This window comes from Festucalex cinctus, chromosome 11 (genome assembly GCF_051991245.1).
Source record: "Festucalex cinctus isolate MCC-2025b chromosome 11, RoL_Fcin_1.0, whole genome shotgun sequence".
NCBI classification, from domain to species: domain Eukaryota; kingdom Metazoa; phylum Chordata; class Actinopteri; order Syngnathiformes; family Syngnathidae; genus Festucalex; species Festucalex cinctus.
Window position 1 is genome coordinate 28,400,712 of NC_135421.1, and position 27,227 is coordinate 28,427,938.

The 27,227-nt window shown below is 39.3% G+C and overlaps 1 protein-coding gene across 2 annotated transcripts in view; it reads left to right on the forward strand.

Annotated features, from left to right (window-relative positions):
- The first annotated feature begins 4,181 nt into the window (after positions 1-4,181).
- LOC144030002 (vang-like protein 1) overlaps positions 4,182-27,227 on the forward strand; it is a 23,408-nt gene continuing 362 nt past the window's right edge. The window contains exons 1-10 of one of the 2 annotated variants that reach the window (XM_077535862.1): positions 4,182-4,430; positions 10,934-11,183; positions 12,303-12,474; positions 17,198-17,626; positions 19,191-19,366; positions 21,539-21,672; positions 21,837-21,872; positions 24,395-24,572; positions 25,610-25,844; positions 25,931-27,227. The exon at positions 25,931-27,227 is cut by the window's right edge and continues 362 nt beyond it. In XM_077535862.1, coding sequence (XP_077391988.1) covers positions 11,122-11,183; positions 12,303-12,474; positions 17,198-17,626; positions 19,191-19,366; positions 21,539-21,672; positions 21,837-21,872; positions 24,395-24,572; positions 25,610-25,844; positions 25,931-26,191 — 1,683 coding nt within the window. In that variant the 5' untranslated portion in view covers positions 4,182-4,430; positions 10,934-11,121 and the 3' untranslated portion in view covers positions 26,192-27,227. The remainder of the gene's footprint in view (positions 4,431-10,933; positions 11,184-12,302; positions 12,475-17,197; positions 17,627-19,190; positions 19,367-21,538; positions 21,673-21,836; positions 21,873-24,394; positions 24,573-25,609; positions 25,845-25,930) is intronic. The other variant, XM_077535863.1, reaches the window with a different exon arrangement.

The following is a 27,227-nucleotide window of genomic DNA, read 5'->3' on the forward strand; positions in this document are numbered from 1 at the left end:
GACATGGAAGCAATTTAGGGTTAAGTGCACTTCAAGGGCACTTAGACAGCGGATAGTTGTAGAGATTCGTTTTCTTTATTCACCTAATCAACTTGTTTTATTATTTGTTGTATTTATATATGGCTAGCTACTTATCACTTTTTCCTGATTTTATTAGCCAATAAAAATGCTATTAACTAATTTGCTCCCAAAGACGTATTTATACGTTTTTTGTTTTTTTTGTGTTTTTTTTTTGTGCTAGAGCATATAGAAGGCTTTGATGCAGCCTCTGAACTAAAAGAGAACGCTTGACTCAAAGGTAGTTATTACAAAAACGGCCAGCAGGTGGCAGCAGAGTATAAGAGATCAACCGGGGCCATGTTGCAAACAATTATTTTCCACACTGTATTAAACAGATTTGTGAATAATGGTTAAACTTAGCTATATTCCAATGCTAATTGCTGCAAAACGGAAACATAAAAATATCTTTTTTTTCCTAATGAAAGAAGAGATGCTAAATATTCTTTTGGTAGGTTCCATGTTTTTATAACAAATAGAACACAATATTCTGTGGGCCTTGCAAAATCAGTCAAAATGCAGTAAAACAGCTGGGAGTGAATGAGTTAACTTTTTTTTTAAACCTATATATCAGATTTTTGAGCCTCGGTGTTCATTGTGTTTTATTTAAAATTGTGACGAATGTACAACTAAGTTAATTGTTTTAAACTTCACATCAATGTTAAAGTCCTTCCTAATTTAGTATTTCCACATGCCATATTAATGTGCTGTTTGCTGCTTCATTGCATCGGCTAATCAACATTTCACTGGAATGACAATTTAAGGGGGGGGGGGGGGGGGGGGGGAATACATTGTGTGTCAAAAAGGCCTCGTTTTTGTCAGGAAGGTAGATCCCAAAAACGTATAGGCCCAGACAGGAAAATACAATTTGGGAGGTTGATTTTCAAACCAACAGTAACGGAAAACGCAGCTGGCCCACAATGCCAGGAGGAAAATAACAGAATGCGAAAGCACTACACCCGGAATAGTTACTAACAAAAAAACCCCAAAAAAAAACTTTCAAAAGGCAAGGAGAAAAATGAAGTGAACAAAAAAGTAGCCTACGCCTAAGCAGGCTGTACAGGACAGACTACAATCTAACAAAACAACGCTGTGCAAATAGCAACACGTGAAAACCTTAACACTATAGAAACAAAACCAAGACTAAGAATATATAACGCGTGACTATTCCGAAAGAAAAAGTCTAGAGAATCACTTGCGCAATGGCTGCGGAGAAGGAATAATCCGATAAGCTTTTGTTGCTCCTGTTGCCCTTAAACCTGTAAAGTCAGTGATTCGGAACGCCCCTCAGGTGTGCCACTGATGGGAACGCCACCTTCACTCGACCACTAGAAAAACACCAAAACACCGACTGAGGCCAGGAGTTTTTTTTTTGTTGTTGTTGTTGTTTGTTTGTGCAGTTCCAGCACCCTCTGGTGGCTAATTTATGAATGGAAGCTGTGCCCCATCTCCAAATTCAAAACCAAAGTGAGCAAAAGCAACTCAACTCAACTTTACTTATAAAGCACTTAAAAAAAGAGCAAATCTGCAGTAAACTGGCCATTTTAAAGGCAGTTACTTGAGATTTATTCATGTGATATGCTCAAAAATGTAAACTTATGGCGCAGACAGAAACGTTTTTTCTTCTGAAAATGAATTATCTGCATTCATCAGTGTTATATACAGAAATTAGATTACTATTTCAGTATAAAAGACCAATTTATGAGTAGTATTGTTGGTCCCTGTTACCAGGACATCTCAATTGGTCTATCCACCCCCTTCGACAGTATTTATTGTAGTTGTGTCCGTAAGCCTCTGGGTTTCGTTTTTTAACTCATTTGCTCCCAATAACGTGTAAATACGTTTGGGTTTTTTTTTTTTTTATGTTTTAAGTTTACGTCTTTTTGTTTTTTTGGTGTTTTTTATGCTCGAGCATACAGAAGGCTTTGATGCAGCCTCTCAACTGCAAAGAACGGTTGCAGAAATGGTAGTTATTACACAAACGGCCAGCAGGTGGCAGCAGAGCAAAGTAGATCAACCAGGGCCATCGAGAAAAAAAAGCTCAATTACTTACAATTTGAAATAGATTTGCGAAAACTGATGAAACTTAGCTCTCTTCTAATGCTAATTGCTGCAAAACGGAAACAGATAGAAATATACTTTTTTTTCCTGATGAAAGAAGAGACTTTAATCTTAATCATGCTTTTATAGCAACTGAACACAATATTCTGTGGGCCTTGCAAAATCAATCAAAATCCAGTAAAACAGCCGGGAGCGAACGGGATTGCGAAATGTGAAAATGGCGGCGAGTGAATGAGTTAAATGGAGCCTATTAGCAGTCAAACGGCCCGCGTGATTTATTACGCTCCATTGCAAGGTTCTGTCAAATAATTCTTCGGCTTTTATGGTGGTGGTGGTGGGGGGGGGGTCCATACAGGGTCCATTTTTTTTTTTTGAATTTATATACTTGACAAGTTGGCATAGAATCTTGAACTTCCGCTTAAGTCTTTTATCCGAGGATCAGGCTGTGGATGTGAACTCTCTGTCGACCTTCTCCATTAGTCTCGTGCATTATACGTTGCTGCCCTTCGTGCGCTTTTATGATGTGCATCTCTGCTGTGTGATGTGACCTGGGGGGGGCTGGGAGGATTCTTCATGTTTTCGGCAGCAGAGTAACACTGCACGCTTTGTCTACACACTGGACATGAAGTAGGCTGGCTGCGGGGGGGGGGGGGGGGGGGGCATGCTACCACATCAGAGATGACCACAAATGGGAGAGGGGAGGTTATGATGGATGTTGAAGGGTGGGTTCAAATGTTTTGACAAAAAAAAAAAAAAAAAAAAAGAGCTTAAACCTAAATAAGTTTCCCTAAAACCTTTTTGAAATAAAAAAAATAGAAAAGCTAACAAAAGATCATATATCATTATACCATTGGCGGACAAATTATTTATTAATGATTTATTATAGAAAACTTTAAATGCATATGAGAACATCATTAAAATTTCAATCAAGTGGACTAAATTGGATGAACGATCAGTGAATGTTCCAAAATTTTAATTCCGCCCACTTTTCAAATCTAAAATTTCAAAATTCCCTATTTCCAAACTATTCGAACCGTTGGATTGTCCGGTAAATATTGAAATGTATGTATTTTAATTTTTGTCTCCATTTCAATCTTATTGTGGTTTACCCACTTTAATTAACAGAATTCACATCATCCCCACAACAATTTATTGGGTACTGTTTTGTTTATTTTGCTGTCAACAGTTTATATTTTTATGTGGAAGGGTTTAATCTAATAAATTTTGCCCTTTTTTTTAACTTGTGAATATTTGTTTTATTTTTTGCTATTTGCAAATCTCCCTTGTTTAATTGGTTGAAATATTTACTTACGGATATGCCATCCATTCTCTGAACCACTTTTTTTTAAATTTATTTATTTATTTTTTCATGTAATTTATTTAGAATGATACTGTGAATGTCTTCAAGTTGTAATTATAAATTAAATGACACATTTCCAGGATAAATAAAGTATGAAAATACTTACTTTATTTAAATAGACTTATAAAAATATTATATATATATATATATATATATATATATATATATATATATATATATATATATATATATATATATATATATATATATATATATATATATATATATATATATGTATATACAGGACTGTATCAGAAAATTAGAATATTGTGATAAAGTTCTTTATTTTCTGTAATGCAATAAAACAAAAAAAACGAAAATGTCAGACATTCTGGATTCATTACAAATCAACTGAAATATTGCAAACCTTTTATTGTTTTAATCTTGCTGATTGTGGCTTACAGCTTAAGAAAACTCAAATATCCTATCTCAAAATATTAGAATATTTCCTCAGACCAAGTAAAAAAAAAGAAGAAAAAAAAAAGCCATAATCAGCAATATTTAAACAATAAAAGGTTGATTTGTAATGAATCCAGAATGTATGGCATTTTTGCTTATTTACTTGCATTACAGAAAATAATTGCCTTTATCACAATATTCTAATTTTCTGAGACAGTCCTGTAAATATATATATAATATTGTTTTGTTTTTTTCGGGTCGAACTGTTCCGAAAGGAGCATGCGCAGTAGGTCCATGAGTGCAGGCAGACTTCCGCGTATGCGTCTTGGGAAACGTCCCAACGACCCAACGGTACCATCTCTCACGGGCGCCCTCTGGCGGCGCCAAACTACATCATCATCATCATCATCCCTGAATTGATTCCGCCGAGCGTGCGTGTGTGTATGTGCGGCGCTTCTTCCACGGTGCCTTGCGCCTCCTGTCAGCACAATGGCCGCGCTCGAGTGAGGGAAGAGACTTCGCCCCTTCGCGGAAGGAACGATGAAGAGGGAAGGTAAGCGCCTCGTCGTCATCAACAGTCACTTTGCCATCGATTCATGCTTCAAGTCATCCACGCGAGGCGATTCGCTCGAGTTGAACGCGGCCACGGCTGGCTTCTTTTTTTTCTTTCTTTCTTTTACCTGCGACAAGATAACACGAGTGAAATCAGGACTCGGATCACGTGACGCCGCGTAAAATGCCATTTTTTTTTAATACACGGAAACAGATTGTAGTGTGATGATAATAATAGTGGGAGTCGGTGCAGTCCGTCGATGGCTAAAAAGAAAAAGGGCAGGATGCTTCCTCCGTCCGTCCGTCCGTCCGTCCGTCTGCACCGCTGTGCACAGCTGGATGTAGCCTTGCTTTAACGCGGCCTGCATGCATCGCGTGGGATATTGATCAGAGCGGTCAATCGGATCGCCGTGATTGTCCTCCTCTTGACAGGATTGACACGCATGTGCATGAAGAGTGAGACTCGCTTGTGCACACTGGTGGAGTGTAAGTGGAGTGGAGAATAGAATAGACCTTCATCCTGCAATCACCCGTCATTACCCTCAAGCGCCCGATGTGCTCAAATACTTTTAGCGAAATCATTTGAAAACACGTCACATCAAAGTCGTTATGAATTCACAGAAAATCTGGCTTGTCGCTAGCTAGCAAACATTAAACATGCATTCAATTTGTACGAAATGTGTGGTTTTGTATATCATGAATAACGTTCGTAACCAGGGGTGGGCAAACTACGGCCCGCGGGCCACATACGGTCCGATCCAAACTTTAAGCCGGCCCAGGTCACATCCAATTGAGCGGCCATTTTAATTCTTTTTCAAATGTGTATTTATTTTACTTTTTTCTTCCTCATTCACTTATTTTATTGAATGTTTGGTTAGCTGATGTAGTGTAAATTAAAAAAAAAAAAAGTAGTATATATGAGCTTCAAAAACAAGGTATTTTACTTATAAATTTGACTTTTTTTGTGGTTATTTTATTAAATAATTAGGTAATTAATTAGAAATGATTAATAATTAAATTCTAACTAATATTTTGTATTTTGCTGTTCAACTTTTTATACATAAACATTTTCATTTTTTTTACTTAAAGGAAGGCTCCTTTAATTTTACATGTATGGCTTGATTGGCAGTAAATAGTTAGTATAGCTACGAAACATGCATAAGAGCTGAAGAATACACTCCTATATTGATTTATTTAACTTTTTTCAACATAGAAGTACTTCCGTGTTGCAACGCCCCTTAAGTGGTGACGTCACTAGTGTGTATACTCGCTTGGGGAACAGTAGTTCACGCAGACATAACAACGAGGAAGACACAAACGTCAGTTATGCCTTACTGTATTGCAAAATTTTGCAAGGCGTCGGCAAGGAAAAACCCGCGAGACCCCCACCCCCCAAAAAAAAAAAAAAAAAAAAAAAAAAAAAAAAGCTACTTGAGTAGACACTGGTTTGTTTGCTAAGTGCTGTCAACCTCCCGAAGGACAACCAGGCGTGCGCGCAGCGAACATTTCAGGCATGAGGACTTCGAATATATGTTACAATTTGAGATGGGGTACGCCACACGCCTAATACTAAAGCCCAACGCAGTACCGAGTATCTTTAAAGAACCAGACGTGGGAAATAATCAAGCCGATGGAGGAGCCGCAACTGCTAGCAACACGGAGCCTTCACTCTCACAACAGCCGGCACAAATCGAGGTCTTACTACGGCCACTGAAAGATCTCGGAGAAGCGAAGCAAATTTAAAGCGAAAGGTAGGCATGTTTCGGGGGTGGGGGGGCATTGGTTATTATACTGCACGGACTGTTTTATTTCATAATTCATTTGAAGGTGGCCAACGCAGGGGCACGTCGGCACGTTACCGTAATGCACAGTATTAACAATCGTTGGGGCGGCTGGCTTGACTTCGTCTTTTCGAGTGGCGGCTGGCCTGACCGCAGTGGGACGCTACGCAAAAAAGAAAAAAAAAACAGCTAGGGGAGGTTGGGTGCTGTAACGACGATACATTTAATTTTACTATTTTTTCTTTTTCCTGAAATATTTCGTCAGTTCCACACGTTTTGCATTGCTCGTACTGTGTGTCACTTTACCTGTTGGATATTTGCTCCTCCAAGACTTTTCTTCTTCACATCTTTCATCGCAACCAAAGCTATCCTGAGAATGTCTATTTAGTATTGCCATGTTGAATGTCTGATGTTCCAGGATGCAGTTGAGATTGTCCGCAAGGAACCGATCCTCGAGTTCTTTCATTTCCAGACAGCACACATTCATTAGCGGATTGTCCATTCCTGCAGCTCCCGCACGAGCACCACTCACCCCCCGCCTGATTCACTCGTTCGTCAAAGTTTATTTTGTGCCCGAAAAGACCATCTGGCGCCACAACTTTCACATCCAAGGCAGACTTTCCTTCGGTAGTGTTATTTTGTCGTGTTGGCTCGAAGCGATAAGGTTTAATCCTTCCGGGTTTGACGCTAGATGCACGGCTGCGTTGCATAGTGCTTCCATAGTGTAGCGTTTACACACTAGTGACGTAAACATCCGGGTTATTTAGTCACGTGTAACAAACATGCCGGCGTTCGATTCATTTTAACAATGGTTTAAAAGTTATTAAATGTACATAAAAAAATAATCACGTCACCAAATTAATTATTGAAAAAGTAGCAACTTTTTGCTGCTAAAAATGGATCAATAAGTAAAGTGTCCCTTTAATCCATCAACAGCATGGCCCATATGTCCCTTGACCACACGGTTTTTTTTTTAGTAATAATAATAATAATAGGGAGAGAGTGCTTGGGCTCATACGTATGAAAGGTTGGGGGGGTGTACGGGTGCCATGGCAACCAGGCTCCAGCATGTGATGAAGTGTGAGGCTGATCCGGGTCATTTCAGGTGCCGCAATTGCATTAATGGAATCTCACATTCCAAACCTCACTCCAAAATGGCCTCAGGCCAAATGTTTCTAGAAGCTAAAAAAAACAAACAAACCCTGTTTCTGTTCTTTTTTGGTGTTGTGTTTAGATTTGGTTTGTGCTTCTGCCTCACAAACACAAATGTTGTGTTTTCCTTTTCCTGTGTGGAGTTTGTATGTTCTCCCCACATGGCCTGCTGTCCATCCACGGCTCACAGAGATGCGACCTTACAAATCTGGATCGTGTTGCACGTCATATTGGTTGCGATAACAATAATAATCATAATAATATGCATTTTGTCTTTTTGGAAGGCCGCCTGACGAGTGGATGTGCTCGTGCGTGACGACGATGGCTCCTCAGCCGCTAAAATAAACACACTAACGACTAGTGTTTGTTTTACATTAGTGTCACTTTCTCGCTTCCTCACTCTCAATCCCGGCGCGCTCGACCGCGCGCATCCGCACTCATGCGTCGCCGGACATCATGCCGAGCGCTACTGTACAATGTCTCGAAGGAAAACTCGCATTTTTTTTGGGAGCGATTTGACATTGAGAGACCAGGAAGTGCATCACGAGTCCCACTTGGCATTATTATTATGATTCATATTGCATCTGTCAGTTTGTAAGCGATAGTTTTTCTTTCCCCGTGGCGGCCATTTTTTCCGCATGGCCCGGTTCAACGCCACCTCTCGCCTTGGCCCACATTCCGCTTCCCCCGGCCCAGAGTTGGGTGACCGCAGGGGGGGTTAAAACACTTTTGTAATCAAATCATCATCTTATTCATCGAAGCGTGCAGGCGGGCGACTGCTGGGTGTGATGGCTATTGTGAGCGCTGTAACGCATTCTGCAAGTTGATCTTGCACATCTCCCAGTCTGATTGATTGTTATTTGCTTAATCGGGGCCCCCTGCTTGAGGCGTCGCCACGGCAACAGTGGATGCTCCAGATGCTAGCCCGGATACGACACCAAATGTTATCAAATGATTTTTCATGCGATCAGTGACACACCTGCATAGACGCTAATCGGAAACATTTACAACAGGGGTGTCCAAACTACGGCCCGGGGGCCATTTGCGGCCCGCCGTCCATTTTTTGAGTGGCCCGCGACATATGCTAAAAATGGCATTTTGACTCGGTTCAAATAAAATAAACAAAACAAAAATGTTTGGAGATGGTCAAAGTAAGAAGGGAAGGTAACGGAAAACAGGTGCCATTAAAAGGTTATTTTAGTTCACTAAAACTAATGAAGAAACTAAAACTAAAATTCCAAAAACAATAATATTACCAAAATAAAATAAAAATGAAAATGTTTTTTTTTTTTTTTTTTAAACCGAAAACTAACTGAAACTATATTTTATGTTTACAAATCTAACTAAAACTAACTATAATTATAGCAAACATGTCCTTCGTTTTAGTCTTTGGTAATTAATTTAATGCATGAGCCTTTGGGGATGATTTTAAATGTGATTTTTAATAGATTTATTTTGATATCAACCGGAATAATGACGTTTGAAAGGATGTCACACAGAAGTGACGTCATCTAGCAGCAGCCAATAGAAAAGCACCAAAAGATGACGTCGCTCACATGCTGTTTTTTAAATATTGTGCACAAGTAATACACATAAAAAAACTAATACTAATACTGAAACTAACAAACTAAACTAAAACTAAGCATTTTTTAATGAACTAAACTAATAAAAACTAACAGAACCACCTTGAAAACTAATAAAAACTAACTAAAATGAAAAATTCCAAAACTATAATAACTCTACTGCCATATTACAAATAAATTGAAAACTAAAAAACTGAAAACTGAAAACTAATTACAACTAAGTAAATAAAAAAAAACTCAAAACAAAATAAAAACTAAAATTAAAAATTGCAAAACTATAATAACCCAACTGCCATATTACAAATAAATTGGTTTATATACTGTCGCATTTTTTCTAAATATGCAATAGCACAAATAAATTATTTGTACAATTTTTAGGACTAAACACAATTTCTCTTCATAACATTGTGTGGCCCTTCTAATTTTCTGTATGTGGCCCTCAAATGAAAAAGTTTGCACACCCCTGATTTACAAGCTAATAATCGGTCAATGAAATGTAAACGTAAATGAAAGCTGCAGTGCTTTATGTGGATGTTAACTTTTTCCATCCAATCAGATTTCAGACTGTCTGTTGCCATGTCAATCTAATCTGCCCTTCAGAATCGGTTGCTATATAAACTATATTAGCAATTGAAATCTTTCTTTGATTTTAAATTCACCTCACAGGGGCAGCTAGCTAGCTAGCTAGCTTACAACGATGTCAGCATTTTTTCTGCACTATGATTGGTTGGTCGGGCCAAGCCAATTTGGAACAGCAAAACACGTCTGTAGCCATTTTCAAACATTTCATGTCTGCTGCATTTGATGAACGTGGCACAGTTGTAATGCTGACAGACGGGCAGTTGCCACGACAACGACGGAGCGACGGACAGCGTAATGAACGGTCGCGGATGGCCGAGCATCAGCGAGTACGCAAAACGGAAAGGACGGACGGACGGACGGACGGACAGATGATTGGAAATGAGTCGACTGTGCGTCCGCATGAGATGAATAAAACATGAGTGTCATTAAACGCACACTTGAACCTCACGCCTGCTGCAGTCAAACATCTGCGCCTTTTTTTTTTGTTGTAATTTAAATCGAATTTATTTCTTTTGTGTCGACAAGTCAAAGTGGAGCTTATTGCTTAATTTAAATATTATAGTCGTCAGTGCTACGAGGGGCCCACATAGCTCAAGGAATTTCCTAACCTGATGTATGGCAAAAAAATAAATAATTTTAGATATAGACAAAATATGTGCATTTGTGCAAAATACATGCTATTAATATATTTAATATTTCCTTATCCATTTCTCCCAACAACAAAGCAAACAACAAAAATAATCACATACAGTACTGTGATTTTGATTTATTTATTTTCCCAGTGCAAAGTGTTCTCTTGCATAAAAATTAGAATTCAAGGATAGCACAAAATTGCTGAACAACAAACTGACAATAAGAGGAAAAACAAATTTTCTGCATTTTTTCGCATGAAACCTCAAATTCAAAATGTAAATATTATGGAAGTACGATGTTTGGCATGCAAATCATTGCAAATCCAAAAAAACAAAAAACAAACAAAAACACTACGTCTTATCATTTTGTAGTATAGGGCATCATAAGCAAAACAAAGCCATGTTTGCCACCTAGTGGTGAATGGTGTTATTACAACTTAAAACTTTGATGCATGTTTGCAGTTCGTCACATTTGCGTGTTCACGTATTTTTTTTTCTTTTTTCTTCCAATACTTTTTAATTATTATGCAAATCCCGATTTTTTTTCCCGGGGATTTTCATCCCCATTTATCTGTTTATTTTTTTATTTATTTTTTATTTTTTTAAAGATCATCTAATGTTGTTTTTTTTTTTTTTTCCAGTGCATGACCTGGATGACATAAAAACACATGCACGACTGTTGTCAATGTAGTTTTCTTTTTTTTCTTTTTTTAATTGATATTTTAAGCTAAAAATGATTGAACGAAATGTAGTATCTTGTATCTCGTGTTTCAGGTCAGTGCGGTTGCCACGGAAGTCGTACACGGTTGTAGTCAGTGGCCGTGGATTCCTGAAGGTCTTTTATAGGGCCTGTTTCCATAGCAACCTCCACAGTCCTCCTGAGGACCGCCACCAACCGTCTCGTCGCCCCCTTTCCTCCACGAAGAGAACGTGACCCCCCCCCGTTAACGCCCGGCAGCGGAATGGACACCGAGTCGACCCACTCGGGCTACTCCAGCCGCTCGGGGAGGTCAAACCGACACGGGTGAGTTCCGCGTCGCTTCTGGCGCCGAGTTGGGCCTCCTGGTAACTTTGATGAGATGGTCAAGGGAGGGAGGGGGGGGGGATGGGGGTAGACCAGGGGTGTCCAAACTACGGCCCGGGGGCCATTTGCGGCCCGCCGTCCATTTTTTAGTGGCCCGCGACATATGCTAAAAATGGCATTTGACTCAGTTCAAATCAAATAAACAAAACAAAAATGTTTGGAGATGGTCAAAGTAAGAAGGGAGGATGTCGAAAAACACAGGTGCTATTAAAGGTTATTTTAGTTCACTAAAACTAACGGAAAAACTAAAATAAAATAAAAAAACAATTTAAAAATAAAATAAAAACGAAGATGCTGTTTAAAAAAAAAAGAAAACTAACTGAAACTACATTTTAGGTTGACAAAACGAACTAAAGTAAAACTATAATAATAGCAAAAATGTCCTTCGTTTTAGTCTTTGGTAATTAATTTAATGCATGACCCTTTGGGGATGATTTTAAATGTGATTTTTAATAGATTTATGTTGATATATATGGTGTGTTTTAAATGTGCACAAGTAATACACATTAAAAAAAACTAAAACTAATACTGAAACTAAGCATTTATTAAAGAACTAAAACTAATTAAAAAAAAATAACAGAACCACCCTGAAAAAATAATTAAAACTAACTAAATTTAAAAAATCAAAACTCAAAACAAAATAAAAACTAAAATGAAAAATTGCAAAACTATAATAACCCTGCTGCCATATTTCAAATAAATTGTTTTATATACTGTAGCATTTTTCTAAATATGCAAAAGCACAAATCAATTATTTGTACAATTTTTAGGACGAAACACAATTTGTCTTCATAAAACATGATGTGGCCCTTGCGTCCTTGTGATTTTCTGTATGTGGCCCTCAAATGCAAAAGTTTGCACACCCCTGGGTCATGTGATCACAGCTCAGCGGCGCTAATCACTGAATGTGCTCGGTCCGATTTGCAAATGAGAAAAACTATTTGGTTTTTAATCTTTAGTTCACCCTGCAAGATGAAATGAATACATTTACATAAACAACTTTTTTTTTTTTTTTATAATTTTCCTAAACATTGGCCATCTTTTTCATCCCCCATCCAGCGAGCGAGGCCGCGAGCGTCACAAAGCCAGCGGCAGTAAAGACAGCAGCCGCTCCGAGAAGTCGGTGATCCTCAATCCGCCGGAGACGTCGTCCCAGGATTCGCCGGTGCGCAACGGCGAGCCGCTGCCGGGGGAGCCCTCGCCGGGGGCGGAGCCCGCAGACGATGGCCAGGTATTGGACGCGAGCGCGCCCACGTGAGCTTCAGTCGCAACGCGTCGTCACTGTCGTACTTTTCTGCAACAAAAAGAGCTTTATGTTCCAACTCGGACTGGCTATCGCCGCTAACCTCACGATACGATACGTATCGCGATACATTTGTATCCCGATACTTGATTTTCAAGGCGATACGTATCGCGATATATTACATTCATTTACTTGCATTTTATGTAAACCTAAAGGATTTTTTTTTTTGATGCTCTGACAAAAATATTTTTGTTAGCAGCTATTCTGGTTTAGCACCAAGCGGCATGCCTGGTTTAAATGTGCACACACCGGAGATTGGAGCAGCTTTCACAGACACACCGGGAACATTTATTCATAGGCAGGAGCCGATATGAGCAAAAATATCAGAGTATTAAAATTACAGCTCTAAAATGTGCTTATTTGAAATATTTGGGGAAATAAAAACAGCATTTTTGTTCATGTAACATATTCTATTTCATTTTTTTTTAAACAAAATATAGGAAAATTGGTACATTAAGACATGTGCCATGTTAAGTTTATAAGTAAATAAATGTTGATATTTTTCCTCTGCTTTCATTTTTCTTAGCAAGACACTGGTGAGCTATTTATAGCATTAATTGAAGGCAATTAACTTCAAAGACGCTGCTGGTTTTTATTTTTTGGCTACAATGCAAGCTGCAAAGGCAAACATTAAGTGCCTATTTAAAGTTAACTCATTCACTCCAACCATTTTCACTAAAGTGTTTTCCTGGATTTTGACTGATTTTTCAAGGCCCGCGAAATATTATGTTCTATTGCTATAAAAATATGGAACATACCAAAAGAGAGATTAGAGTCTCTTCTTTTATCAGGGAAAAAAAAAGTATATTCCTTTCTGTTTCCGCTGTGCAACAATTAGCAATAGAACATAGCTAAGTTTCATCGTTTTTCACAATTCTGCTTGGAACTGTGGGGAAATCAGCTTGTTTTAACATGCTGTGGTTGATCTCTTATACTCTGCTGCCACTCAACCATTTTCTGCAGTAGAGAGACTGCATCAAAGCCTTCTCTATGCTCTGGCATAAAAAACGTATAAGTACGTCTTTGGGACACTTAAAACATTTAAAATATGACGTATTTATACGTTTTTGGGAGCTAATGAGTTAACGAGCAATATCGATTCTGACGCCTGCGTATCGATACGTGCATCGCAATGAGGCCCGCAACGATATATTGCCGAGTCGATTTTTTGAGCACACCCCTAGTTACAACCATATACAGAAAATGAGGTTGAGATGTTGTGATGTCACTTTTATACAAACAACATAAGGAGGAAACGTTCACCAAAAATAATAGTAAGTAATCATTTTCCGATGGTTGTCAATCGAAACAAGAAACAGCTGGTTGGCGACGGCACAGGTGCACCAATGCGATAATAGCATCATTGAAAGAAAAAAAACAAACAAACAAACAAAACAAAAAAAAGCATCCATCCAGACTTTGTGAAGAATTCCAAAGCTCGTCGACCTATTTTCCGTCCTCCCGCCTCCTCCGAGACAAAACACACATTCCAGGATGTCATGTGACGCATAGCCAGCTCGTAGCTTTCCGTCCTTTGTGTGCGTGGTAAGATAATCCGCGCTGGTAGTGAGCCGGCGTGACCCCGGCGGGCCTTCCGTCACGTTCGGCAGGTCGTTCGGCGTTCGTTTCTTCGCATTACAGCACGCTCGGGGAGCTCCTGCGCAAAAAAAAGAGGGAGCGGCGCGTTCTCACCGCCTTAGATCATTTTTTCGGCACTTTGAGGAAAGCCGATGGGAATAATCCGCCATGTTCACACGCGCGTCGCTGACACGAGGCCAGCGGCGCTTTGTGAGCTTTGGATGTGGTGACTTGATGCCAGAGGGCAGCGGATCGTCTTTCCTGGCTCCGAACGAAACGCAAACCACATCCAGTCGTCTCGTTTGGGGACTGCGTGGGGGCTCGCATGCCTTGCTCATTTGCATATCGTGTGTTCCCTCGTTTATCGCGGGTGTTAGGTTCCAAAAACTAACCGTGATCATGGAAATCCGCGTTAAGTCAAAAATAAAAAAAAATAAAAAATAAAAAAATCCCGTTAATTATATATATATTTTTTTCATTAATTGTTTTTAAATTTTGATTGATGATTTGATGATTTTTACTTTATTATAAAAGGTTTTTCATTCATAAAATATGTTATTTTTTTTATTTACATTCATTTTTTTTCCATTAAAAGTATGTTGTTGTTGTTTTTATTTACTTATTATACAGCACAGTACATGTTTTTTTTTTCATTTATTATATATGTTTTTTCGTTTTGGTATGATTTGTAGTTTATTATTTTATATTTTTTATTTTTATTTTTTTTTAATCATTTTTTGGGGATATTAATATCGATATTTTACCTTCTTCATGAAAATGTGGCGTAACGCGTTGACTCTCTGGACATTAAGTTTAATCAGACTACTTTGTTGAAAAAAGTGACGCGTTCGACTACTAGTTACTTTGAAAAGCAAACCGGCAACCCCCCGCCTCCATTCGCTGGTAAATGTTGGGAAGGTTCCATCCAACTTCTCACAATCCAGACTCCAAAATTGACACCCCAGTAATCATATCTTGTTTTTATCCTGCGCTCACACGTTTTTTCAGATTTATGCTGCGTTTCTTCACACCGCGGCGACAAACGAATCGCTAATGAGAATGAGTGACAATCTAAAAAAAAAAAAAAAAAAAAGAGTGTTTGTGGCGCAGATGTGATCAGATGATGAAGAAGAGGAATATGACTCTAATATATTATGACGGGTGAAGGAAGGTTTGATCTATATTTTGTGGGCGTCGGCGAGCGTGTGTGCGTGTGCGCGTCACCCGACATTACATCAAAGCGTGTTTGAAGACTTCGCATTATTAATGTCCAAAATGTCCAACGAATAAAGAGAATAAATAGAGTTGCATGTGCCAAAACACATTTTATACAGAAGAGTGGAAGGAGTTGTTGTTGTTGTTGTTGTTGTTATTGGAGCTAATAGGATGAAATGTGAAAAGTTTATGCCTTGGAGGTGGTCTCAATTTTGTCAAGAATCTTCCACTTTTGATTCCCGCTGCCCCCTCCCTTACTTCTCTCTTTTTTTTCTTTCTTTTTTTTTTTAAGGCCAACGCAACTTAAAAAATTCAACAGTTGCATTGAAGTACTTTCTGATGTTGTGACTTGAGGTGTACGTGCAGCAGCTTGAGAAAAACAATGAAAATATTCTTTAAATAAATAAATAAATGCTAGGCTAATGTTCAAGGCAATGTGAATTATGTGATAAATTAAAAAAAAATTGGTCTGAAATTTCACCCTCCCTTCTTACTTTGACCATCTCCAAACATTTTTGTTTTCATTTGATTTGAACTGAGTCAAATGTCATTTTTAGCATATGTCGCGGGCCACTGAAAAATGGAGTTTGGACACACCTGCTTTAGCTAAACGAAACTTACCCCGGGTTTTCACCGGTTGCGGTGCGGTTGCGGTGCGGTCCGGTGACGCAAGCAATTAGATTCCATTCATTCGAATGGTGCAGTTTGCACCGCTTGCGGGTGCGTTGCGTGTCGACTGCAGACTTCCGCAAGGATAGACCTATTTTCTATTTTTGCCGGACGCCGCAGCGGTCGGCCTCCGGCAAATGGCAAGCTAGCACAAAACACATCGAGCGGGACAGGAAGACCGAGGCAGTTTCAAAATAAATTTCCGGTTACCTTTCAGAATAAAACACTCGCCAGCTCCTATTTCGCAAGTTTTTCAGCAAAACGTGACGTGGGCGTCGCCGGGCCATGTGCTCATTCACGGTTTAGACACCAGCGAACATGGACGAGGAGAGGTTTATATTGGAGGTGGAAAACCACAAAATAATATATGACACGGCACATCCCTTTTATCAGGACTGTAATGTATTGTGAGTTTGATGTTCGCGATTGCTTGTTGTGCCCGTCTCGCTTGCCGTACTGAGCGGCAGCCGGACGCGGAAGACAGAAATAAAGAGTGGACCCGCACTGACCCGACTCTCGTTATTAATATACTTTACAAGGACAACCAAAAAAAGGATGCTGCATGGAATCTCATAGCAGAAAAAGAAGAAAAGGTTAAATCAAAAGAAGTCCACCTCTCGTTGTGAAATGCCACATGATCGCGCGCGCGCGCGGTCCCGCGAGACACGTTGGGAAGTGGGCGGCGACGGAGCTGCCGGACCGTAGCTGTGCGGAGCCGGTGTGGATTGACAAAAAAATTGACCCGTCCGGAGCACGCAGTCAAGACGCACCGCACCGCAACCGCATCCGGTGAAAACCCGGGGTAAAATGTTCCTGTGTTGACAAATGACTGATGAACTTAGTTTTATAAGGCAACCTGCGAGCCAGTATCACATTGTGGGCGGATTGCGTCGGCTTTCCCGCCCCTTCGGATCTTCATGCAGTGATTTGTCGCCATCTTGTGGTATTTTGTTGCCAACAAACTCCGTTAATGTTAAAATGAGTTGAAGAGCTTCATGTAAATGTGTTGCCGCCATTTTGTGGCATCTATTGTCAATTCAAAAACATTTTGGGTTGAAAATGACGACGGACTTTCATCGTTCGAAGTAGAGTTTGATCGGTAAATAATGGAGCAGATAAATATTAAAATGAAGCCTTGGTGGCATAATTGTTTAAAATCGTCAAATGAAGATGTCTTGCTCACCTCTAGGACGATAACTGGGGGGAAACCACCACCGCAGTGACCGGCACGTCCGAGCTGAGCATTTCCCAGGAGGAAGTGGTGGGCTTGGGCAAGGGCATCGAGGACCGGACCCGCGGCTTCCGCCGCTACCTCCCCTTAGCTGCGGGCCTGTGCGGGGGTCTGCTGGTGCTGGCCACCCCGCTGGTCTTCCTGCTGCTGCCCGTAATAATGTGGCCCGAGAGACTGCAAGCTTGCGGCGCCGCCTGCGAGGGTCTCTTCCTGTCGCTCTCCTTCAAGCTCCTCATGCTCCTCGCCGCCATCTGGGCGCTGTTCCTGCGGCCGGCCCGCGCCAGCCTGCCGAGGGTGTGCGCGTGCCGGGCCTTCCTCGCCACGCTCACGCTCTTGCTCACCATGTCCTACTGGCTCTTCTACGGCGTCAGGATACTCGATGCACAGGTGAGTGCAAATATGAGGGGTGTGCCAAAAAAGACATTCAGAAAAGAATCGAGATTCTCACTTGTTAATCAAATCGATATTAACTCATTCACTCCCAGCCATTTTCATGTTCTATTGCTATCAAAAAAAAAACATTTTGTCTCTTTCATCAGGGAAAAAAAAAGTACAGTATATATTTTTTTTATGTTTTTATGTTTTGTAGCAATTATCATTATTCACAAACCTGTTGAAAATACTGGGAAAAAGAGCTTGTTGCAACATGGACCTGGTTGATCTCTTATACTTTGCTGCCACCTGCTGGCCGTTTTTTTTATTGTAATAAGTACCATCGCTTTAAGTGACCGCTTCAGGTCAGAAACCGCATCAAAACCTTCATACAAAAACTCTAGCATAGAAAAACCTAAAAAACGTATAAATACGTTTTTGGGAGTGAATGAGTTAATATCCAAAAATGGATTTTATTGAAATTAGAAATGAAGAAGAAGGGGAAAAGGCACTTGTAGCCCACATACTGTTTTTGTGGGAAAACGAACTTACAATACAAAATTAATGAATATTTCAACCAAAAAAAAAAGACACTTGAATGTCTCTATTTGTCATTTTGTCTTTCAAAGCAGACTGGAGTCGATCATGACAATGTTGTGCATTTCTGTAAATTGAAGCAGAAGTCATTTGTCAATCAAATCGTTTTGAATCGAAAATCGTTTGAATCGAGAATCAAAAATCGATTCTGAATCGAATCCTAGACCCAAAAATCGTAATCGAATCGAATCGTGAGACAGTCAAAGATTCCCAGCCCTAGCAAATATGCATCATGATACATATTACAGTACAGCGGCGCTCATATTTCAACCAATAAAATCAATAGAAATGCTATCAATAAAATTAATTTTTTTTAAAATTTCAATTAAATGAATATTGGCCTTCTGGTGTGTGCGCCTTGGCCACCAGGGGGCAGTAAAACGCAGACATAGAGAGACACATGAAGAAGAAATTCGGTAAGATGCGGTATTAGTAGTCATTTTTCACACAAGTTAAAGAATATACAATGGAGTATTGTTATATTCTCCAAAGTTGTCAACCCACAACATCGATGCTAATCGTTCTCCTGGCCTTCAGCGTTTTGTATCGTGAGTTAGCATTATGCTAAGTGGGAATTATTCAGGCAAAGCTATGTTTGTTTTAAAAAATGCAATTTCGCATCAGCAAGAGAAAAACGCTAAAAGTGACATGTTCTGTTAGCATTGTTTAGCATTGCTACATTTTGGTTAGGTTGATTGGACTCTCAACCAGAGCAGGTAACGACCAACATTGACTTTTGCGGTGCTAGCAACTTCATTTTACGTCATACAGTAGTTTGCAAATGTTCTCTAAACCGTTTTTATGGCTCTCTAAAGAGGTTTATTGGGTTTTCTCGTCACAATGAAATTTTGAAGAAAAACGCTAAAGGCTACAATGCTATGTTAGCATGTGCTAACATAAGCAAAACACAGTGTAGTAGCACACGGCGCTATCTCTCCGAGTCATGTGTTTAAATGTGTGGTGTGCGTGTTGTCCACTGCAGGACGAGGACTACCACGGTGTGGTCCAGTTCGCCGTCTCCCTGGTGGACTCGCAACTCTTCGTCCACTATCTGGCAGTGGTGCTGCTGGAGCTCCGCCACCTGCGCCCGTGCTACAGCGTGTGCGTCATCCGATCCACCGACGGGGAGACGCGTCACTACAACATGGGGCAGCTCAGGTACGTCCAAAACTGGGTGCAATTTTCAAAACAACTTGGTTTTTATTTTAAAAATGGGCCGGGCCAAGTCGAGTTTAGTGAATTTGGTAAACCGCACTGCACGTCAGCAAGTGTTCAGCGGACATTGGATGTTGTTTTTTTTTATGACATGTGCACTGGCGCATCTGCCAATTTGGTGACAAAAAGTAGACTACATTTTAGATTCGGTAAAACCATGTCTAAATTGCGGCACAGGTTGTGTAATGTGATTTTGGTGAATTATATGGAGGCGCAGGCAGATAAATTCTGAGCTCTTTGGTCGTGTGTGGTGGATGTCAGAATGTTTCGTTCATAAATATGGCAAAACCGTGGGCCGTGGGTGTATAACTAGAAACCGAAAACTCCTTGTCGAGTTCGCCTCAGGTGGGATATTCTCGAAGGAATTGTGTAAACACAGCTGTCAGACTTGTGTTTTTCATTTGATCAAGCGTGGATACATGAGTGGGAGAAAACAAATGAGGACATGAGATATGAGTACAACGCACGTTACCTTTTTGCCTTTTTGCTTTTTGCACTGCGGAAAAGAAGAAAAATGGAGATCGCCAAAGTGTTCCTCCAAAATTGGAAGCATACAGCAAGAATTTTAAACTAAAATAACGTATTTAAATGTGTTTTATCCATGCATCCATCCATTTTCTTGACCGCCTACTCCACACAAGGGTTGCGGGGGTGCTGGAGCCTATCCCAGCTGGCTTGGGGCAGCAGGCGAGGTACACCCTGAAGTGGGTGCCAGCCAATCGCAGTAAATTTGTTGTATTATTATTAATCTTATTAATAATAATACTAATACTAATACTACTACTACTACTACTAATAATAATAATAATAATAACAATAATAATAAACATTCATTTATTTAATTGTTTACATTAAAATTTTAATATATTTTATATTTATAAAATGTATTCAAATTTTATTTAAAGCATATACCATAGCTTAACTCACTCACTGGCAGCCATTTTCACATTTCGCAATCCCGTTCACTCCCGGCTATTTTACTGAATTTTGACTGATTTTGCAAGGCCCACAGAATATTGTGTTCAGTTGCTATACAAGCATGGAACCTATCAAAAGAAAGATTAAAGTCTCTTCTTTCATTAGGAAAAAAAAAGTGTTTCTATCTGTTTCCGTTTTGCAGCAATAGAAGCATTAGAAGAGAGCTAAGGTTAATCAGTTTTCACAAATCTATTTACAATTGTAAGTAATTGAGCTTTTCTTTCTCGATGGCCCTGGTTGATCTCCTTTGCTCTGCTGCCACCTGCTGGCCGTTTGTGTAATAACTACCATTTCTGCAACCGTTCTTTGCAGTTGAGAGGCTGCATCAAAGCCTGTATGCTCTAACATTAAAAAAACGTATATAAATACGTCTTTGGGACACTTACAATTAGGGGTGTTAAAAAAAAAAATCGATTCGGCGATATATCGCGATACTACATCGCGCGATTCTCGAATCGATTCAATAATCGGCAGAATTGATTTTTTATTTTTTTTTATTTTTTTTAGGATTCACATCTTGAGCATGGAAGAATGTTATATGAACGGAACATTAAGCCTTAATATTTTATTTTAATGCTGTTCAAACATGAAACAGATTACAACCTCTATAAGACTGAAATTTCAGATAAATAAATAATACATTTTCATATAAATCTTACACTCTACAAGCTTACTGATTAGTATTTTCTAAATTTGAATGAAAAAATCGCAACAATCGACTTATAAATTCGTATCGGGATTAATCGGTATCGAATCGAATCGTGACCTGTGAATCGTGATACGAATCGAATCGTCAGGTACGAGGCAATTCACACCCCTACTTAAAATATAAAACAAAAACAAAAAAAACGTATTTACACGTTATTGGGAGCAAATGAGTTAAAAGAGCTTGCGTTCCCACAAAGCATATCCAAAATGTTTTGGTAAAATAAAAAGTTTCAGTAGAATTTAAGTAGTGGTGAAAATGTCAGCATGCTCTGTCATGATTTCTGAAGTGTTTCCGAGGTGAATGCAAGGTCAGTCGAAGCGTTAAAACAAACGAGCGGCCGGACGGTAAGCAGGGACCATCGCCGGAGGTCGTTCAAATGTTTCCGACGCGACTCAACAGCACCTTGCGTCTCTTTTTGCGCCAAGCAGCATTCAGAACGCGGCTCTGGCCGTTTTGGAGTATTACTACCGAGACTTCCCGCTGCACAACCCGGCGCTGCTCTCCGCCTCCAAGCACCGCGCCGCCAAGCGCCTGGCCGGATTCAAAGTCTACAACGTCGACGGTAAGCGCAAGCTCACCCACAACAAACAACTGCTGCCACTCATTTGCGCCGCTTGGCTCTGGCGAACAATAATAACAACATGACGACGTGCTAACCGCTAGGACGCCGTTGGACGTTTTTAGTCGTGATTTTGTGCTTTCCTTGTCCACTTTTTCTGTGAGCAGTTTTGCGAAGCAGGCTGAGAAATTTGCTGCGGGAAAGTAAGTAAGCGCACTGGCGAACGCCCCCCTTCCCTTGCAAGGCACTTGAAAAACGATTTGAATTCAGGCCTGACCGAGTAATCGGCTGATATTAGCGCTTTTTAAATCGGCAAAAAAAATTTTTTTTTTCGACTTTCCAGGTTCATTCTATGCCCCCTCACCTTTTTTTTTTTTTTTTTTTTTTTTTTTTTTAAACCCTCCCCCCTTTTGCATGATTTCTTTCCTCATCTAAGATACTCGGGACGCTTATAGCGACCCGTCAGGCTTCCCATTCTGTCTCCCTCTATTGGTCATTGTTCTTTATTTATTTTTTGGGTTTCTTGGACCAGTTGCGACTGTGAAGGCAGATTTCATGTGTTTTTACATACATAAGCCAGAAAAGATTACAAAGATCTGAAGAGAAAAAGAAAAAGAAAAGAAAACATGACATTCACATATTCAACCCCTCCCCCACCCAAAAATAATAAATCATGAAAATCCGTCAGCTGATTGGTCAGGCCCTAATCGGTATCAGCTCCTGCAGTTAGTCCAACGTTGCACTGTTGGATCTCACGCCACAAATGCTGCAAAGGTTTTGGTGATGCTCGCATCCAAGATGGGCGTCCTCCTCGCCCCCCCCCCCCCCCCCCCTTTTGCAACAGAAAGGCCTCGAGGGGGTGGCGGCATTTGAAGCCTTAAATAATTCATCAGAAAAGCGCTCATTCCTCACATACTCTCACTTCCCTTTTATTAATTTTTGTACTTTTTTTTTTTTTTGAAGCATTTACCCTCTTTCTCACCTGCACGAATGTGCTTCCACGCACATGCAAATCAGGCTCACGGTCCGGATCTGATTAAACGAGCGGTTTTACCCCACTTCTACCTCACTCCCCATCCCCCCCCCCCCCGCAAGCGTGCTGGCGTGTGCTTATCACCCTCGTAACGATGAGCTCCACTGCACGAGCTCGACGTGGTGCAAAGCTGCAAAGTCACAGATCTGTCTGAATGTTGGATGAAGTGCACCGCCATGAATGTTTCATCTACGAGACTAAAAAAAGATTTCGGCATCAAGGGAGGCCTCCTTTCCGTCCTTGTAATCGATCATTTAAATGTATGTATTGTATTTCAATAGCGTCTTTCAGTGTCCTAAATTGTGCTATATAAATCTGATCCATTATTATTATTATTATTATTATTATTATTATTATTATTAATCATAATAATCATAATAATCATAATATTAAATATGCATGAGTAATTCATGTTTGTATTTTTATTAATAGCCAATGAATTAATTGGTCGATATATACTATACCCATGAAAAAAAAATACATTTAAAATGTATTATAATGTAATAAAAGGTGCTATTTTAAATGTGACATAACAAAACTTAGAATAATAATAAATTAATATATCTTTTATTTTTTGCTAATTATTGATTGTAATATATGAATATATTTAATTTCATGTAAGATTGCTGTAATTTTCAGTTAATGAAATGTCAAGCATTTTAATTCCAATTTTTGTATTAATAACAACAACATAATTTTAGATCAGTGCTTCTCATTTTTTTTTGCTGTAAAAAAAAAAAAGAAGAAGAAAATATTTTATGTTGTAAGTACATATCTGGAGAGGAGCTAATGCTCCTCGTGCACACTCTTGACTGTGAGACTAACACTGCCACCTACTGAACCAAATGTGCAATTACACTTTATTATAGTGAGGGAAAAAACAAACAAAAAAAATGGCTAAAATATATTTGATGTTTAAAACATCACATTTAATGTAATGTAATGTAATTTATCATTTTCTTTAAAAGAACTTTGTTTTTTTTAATTATAACTTATTTTAAATGCAACGTATTGTTTTCTTTTCCAGATTTGGAATAAAATATCTTTAATTTTAATTATTGAAATATATTTCTGCTTCTATTTTGTTTTTAATAGCAATAAAATATAGTAAATATAATTTAAATATGAAGTCAAGTGAAAATTGTTCCTATAATATAATTTAAATATGGCATTTTGATTAATATAGAATTTGTGGAATATGAATTAAGCAGAAAAATATCATCACAGACGTCACAGTTGCTCAGGGCTAACGACCAATCACAGTTGAGCAGTTTCCTGGCTTTGGTCACATGATGTTATTTTGAGTCGACGGCAATTGGCTATGAAAAATGGCCGACCCACCGAGATGGATAAAAAAATAAGCGGATTTTGCTGCTTAATTCATATTCCACAAACACAATATTAATCAGAATACTGTGTTTGGACTATATAACATATTGTTGTAAAGAACAATTTTTGACCTGAATCCATTTTTGTCATTCTGATTTTACCAGAGAAACGACAGTCTGAACTTGTCCAATGTACATCTTGGACCAGCTTATCAAATATGAAATCAACATTTTCACAATCACTGACGCAATATTTTTTGAACGCGTCGGCGCTTTGCTCGATGAACCTGCGAGAGTTCGCTTCCTCGCGCTCCAGGTGATGTCATCAATTCATTCCCTCGTGTTTTTCTTTTTTGGAGCGCAGGTCCGGCGGCGGCGGCGGCGGCGGCGGCGGCGGCGGCGGCGGCGCAGCCCGCCAATGGAAACCAGTCCCAGGCCACGATGGCGGCCGCCGCCAAACGCAAAGACGCCCAAAGCGCCCACAACGAGCTGTACTACGAGGAGGCCGACTACGAGAGGCGAGTGCGCAAACGCAAAGCCAGGTAAGCCCACGATGACGTTCGTGTCGTGAAACTTCCTTTCGGGTCGAGGTCGGCAACCGTTCCGGTCAAAAGGGCCAAATGAATAACCAAATATCTGTCCGGAGCCACAAAACTTTTGAACAGTGTTAATGTTAGTCGAATGTACCGAGTGGCCCAAAAGCGCATTCGAGCTGCACAATCATCTTCATATTCATCTTTTTTTTCTACCCTCCAGCTTCTGTTTTTGGATTTTTTTTTTGTGTGTGTAAATGTTCATACTTCATTTTTCATACATTTTTAAACTTTTTAAAATTTTACGGACATATGGTCATTTTTTTGCCTCTTTTCTTCCCTTTTTATACATTTTTTTGGACATTTTTTTTCTGCCTTTTTAATGGACATTTTATGTTAATTTTATGATTTTCCTTTTTCTTTTTGGACATTTTTTCTGCTTTTTTTGATGGACATTTCATGTTAATTTTCTGCTTTTTCTTTTTAGACATTTTTACCTGCCTTTTTCATGAACGTTTTATGTTAATTTTATGATTTTCCTTTTTCTTTTTGGATATTTGTTCTGCCTTTTTAATGGACATTTCATGTTAATTTTATGATTTTCCTTTTTCTTTTTGGACATTTTTTTTCTGCCTTTTTCATGGACATTTTATTTTAATTTTATGATTTTCCTTTTTCTTTTTGGATATTTTTTTCTGCCTTTTTCATGGACATTTTATTTTAATTTTCTGCTTCTGCTCTTTTTTTTTTTTTTTTTTTATAGACATTTTACAGTCACTTTTTGGATATTTGTAGGTATTTTTAAAAACTTTTTTGTCTAACCTTTGTCTGCTCTTTTTCTGGCAACTTCAAAAATGTTGACTATTTTATGTATTTGTTTATTTATTTATGTATTTTTTAAAGTGACTCATTAATTCATTTGAATCATATTTTATCTAAAAAAAAAAAAAAAATACATTTAATAAAAAAAAAAAAAAAAAAAAAGAAGAAGAAGAAATGTAATTCATAAGCACCACTATAATCGCAATATCGCCATCTTTGGTTAGGTTGGCGGTGGCGGTGGAGGAGGCGTTCACGCACGTGCGGCGTATGAAGAAGGAGGACGAGCGCGCCGCCCCGTCCGACATCATGGACGTGCGCGAGGCGGCTCTGGCCGTTTTCCCCTCCATGGCCCGCGCCCTGCAGAAGTACCTCCGCACCACTAGGAGGCAGCAGTGTCACAGCATGGAGAGCATCCAGAAGCACCTGGCCTTCTGCCTCATCAATAATATGAGCCCCAAGGTTGTTTTTTTGAATCTCTTGGCTCACCTCGTTCGCCCGCCAAATTCCCATCCAATTGTACGTTTCGTCTGCGTCCTCGCCGGCAGGCCTTCCTGGAGACGTACCTGTCGCCTGGCCCCACCCTGCGCTACGGCCCCGAGCGCTGGCTGGCCGACCAGTGGACGCTGGTGAGCGAGGCGTCGGTGACGAGCGGCGTCAAAGACGGCGGCGACTTTGTGCTCAGGTGCCTCGACTTCAATCTGGCCGTCAGCGTCAAGAGCATCCCGTACATCCGCGTCAGCGAGGAGTACGTCGACCCCAAATCGCACAAGTTCGTGCTTCTGCTCCAGTCGGAAACGTCCGTGTAGCGCCGGACGGATGCTCGTCCGGGCCGACTCCGCTCTGACCACGACTGCATTTACCTTCTCAAAAAGGCTCCGTTTTGTTTTTGTCTTTTCTTTGCGTCGTCTGACAGATGATGGGAAGATATCTGGATTTTCTACGTTGACATCCTGTATGCACTATAAAAAAAAAATTAAAAAAAAGACTCATTGTTGTTGTTTGCATGTGGACGAGCGTGTGACTTTTCAGGATGCAAAAAAAAAATGTGTTATTGTGAGAGACGCAACTGCTAGTTTTCAATTAGCTGTTGGCATGTACAGTATTTATGCGTCAACGTGGATTATACCCTGCATACGTTTTATATTAATACTGTGCATTGCTTCAATTTGAACTTTTTTTTTGTTTTTTTTGCTTTGTGCAGGCAAAGATTGTGAATTTCTACGTATATGACATCAAACACTGAAATCACCACAGTCGATGTTTCATATGTCTGAATGTTTGCTATACTGTTTTTTAAAGACATTTTTTATATCACAAAGTATTACAACACTTCTCACGGCATGGAACTTTACGTATATATGAATATTCAGTGATTACAGGGAACATTTCTTTTTTATATATAAACTGCAAAGTGTATTGCACTCACTTGAAAAAAAATCTGTTTTTTCTGAGTATTTTTTTTATTTTTTATTTCATGTTATTATTGTTATTGTTATTATTATTGGGCTTTTCAGTTTTATTGTTTTTTTTCAGTTTTCTTGATTATTTCTATCTTTTTTTTTTTTTTAATATTGTTTTTCCAGACTATTTTTTTGAGTAATATATTTATTTTTAATATTTGTTTTTCTGAATATTTTTCCTGGTTTTGTTTTCTGTTTTTCTGATTATTTATTTCCTGCTTTTCTGAACATTTTTATGACAGTTTTTTTTTTTTCTAATCAGTATATAGGGCGAAATTATTCCGAAAAATACACAAAAAAAACAAAGTTAAAAATAAAGCCTTTTTTTTTCTCTCGTTTTTCTTCCAAGTAAATGTAATCCGCACTTCCGTAATAAGCTGTA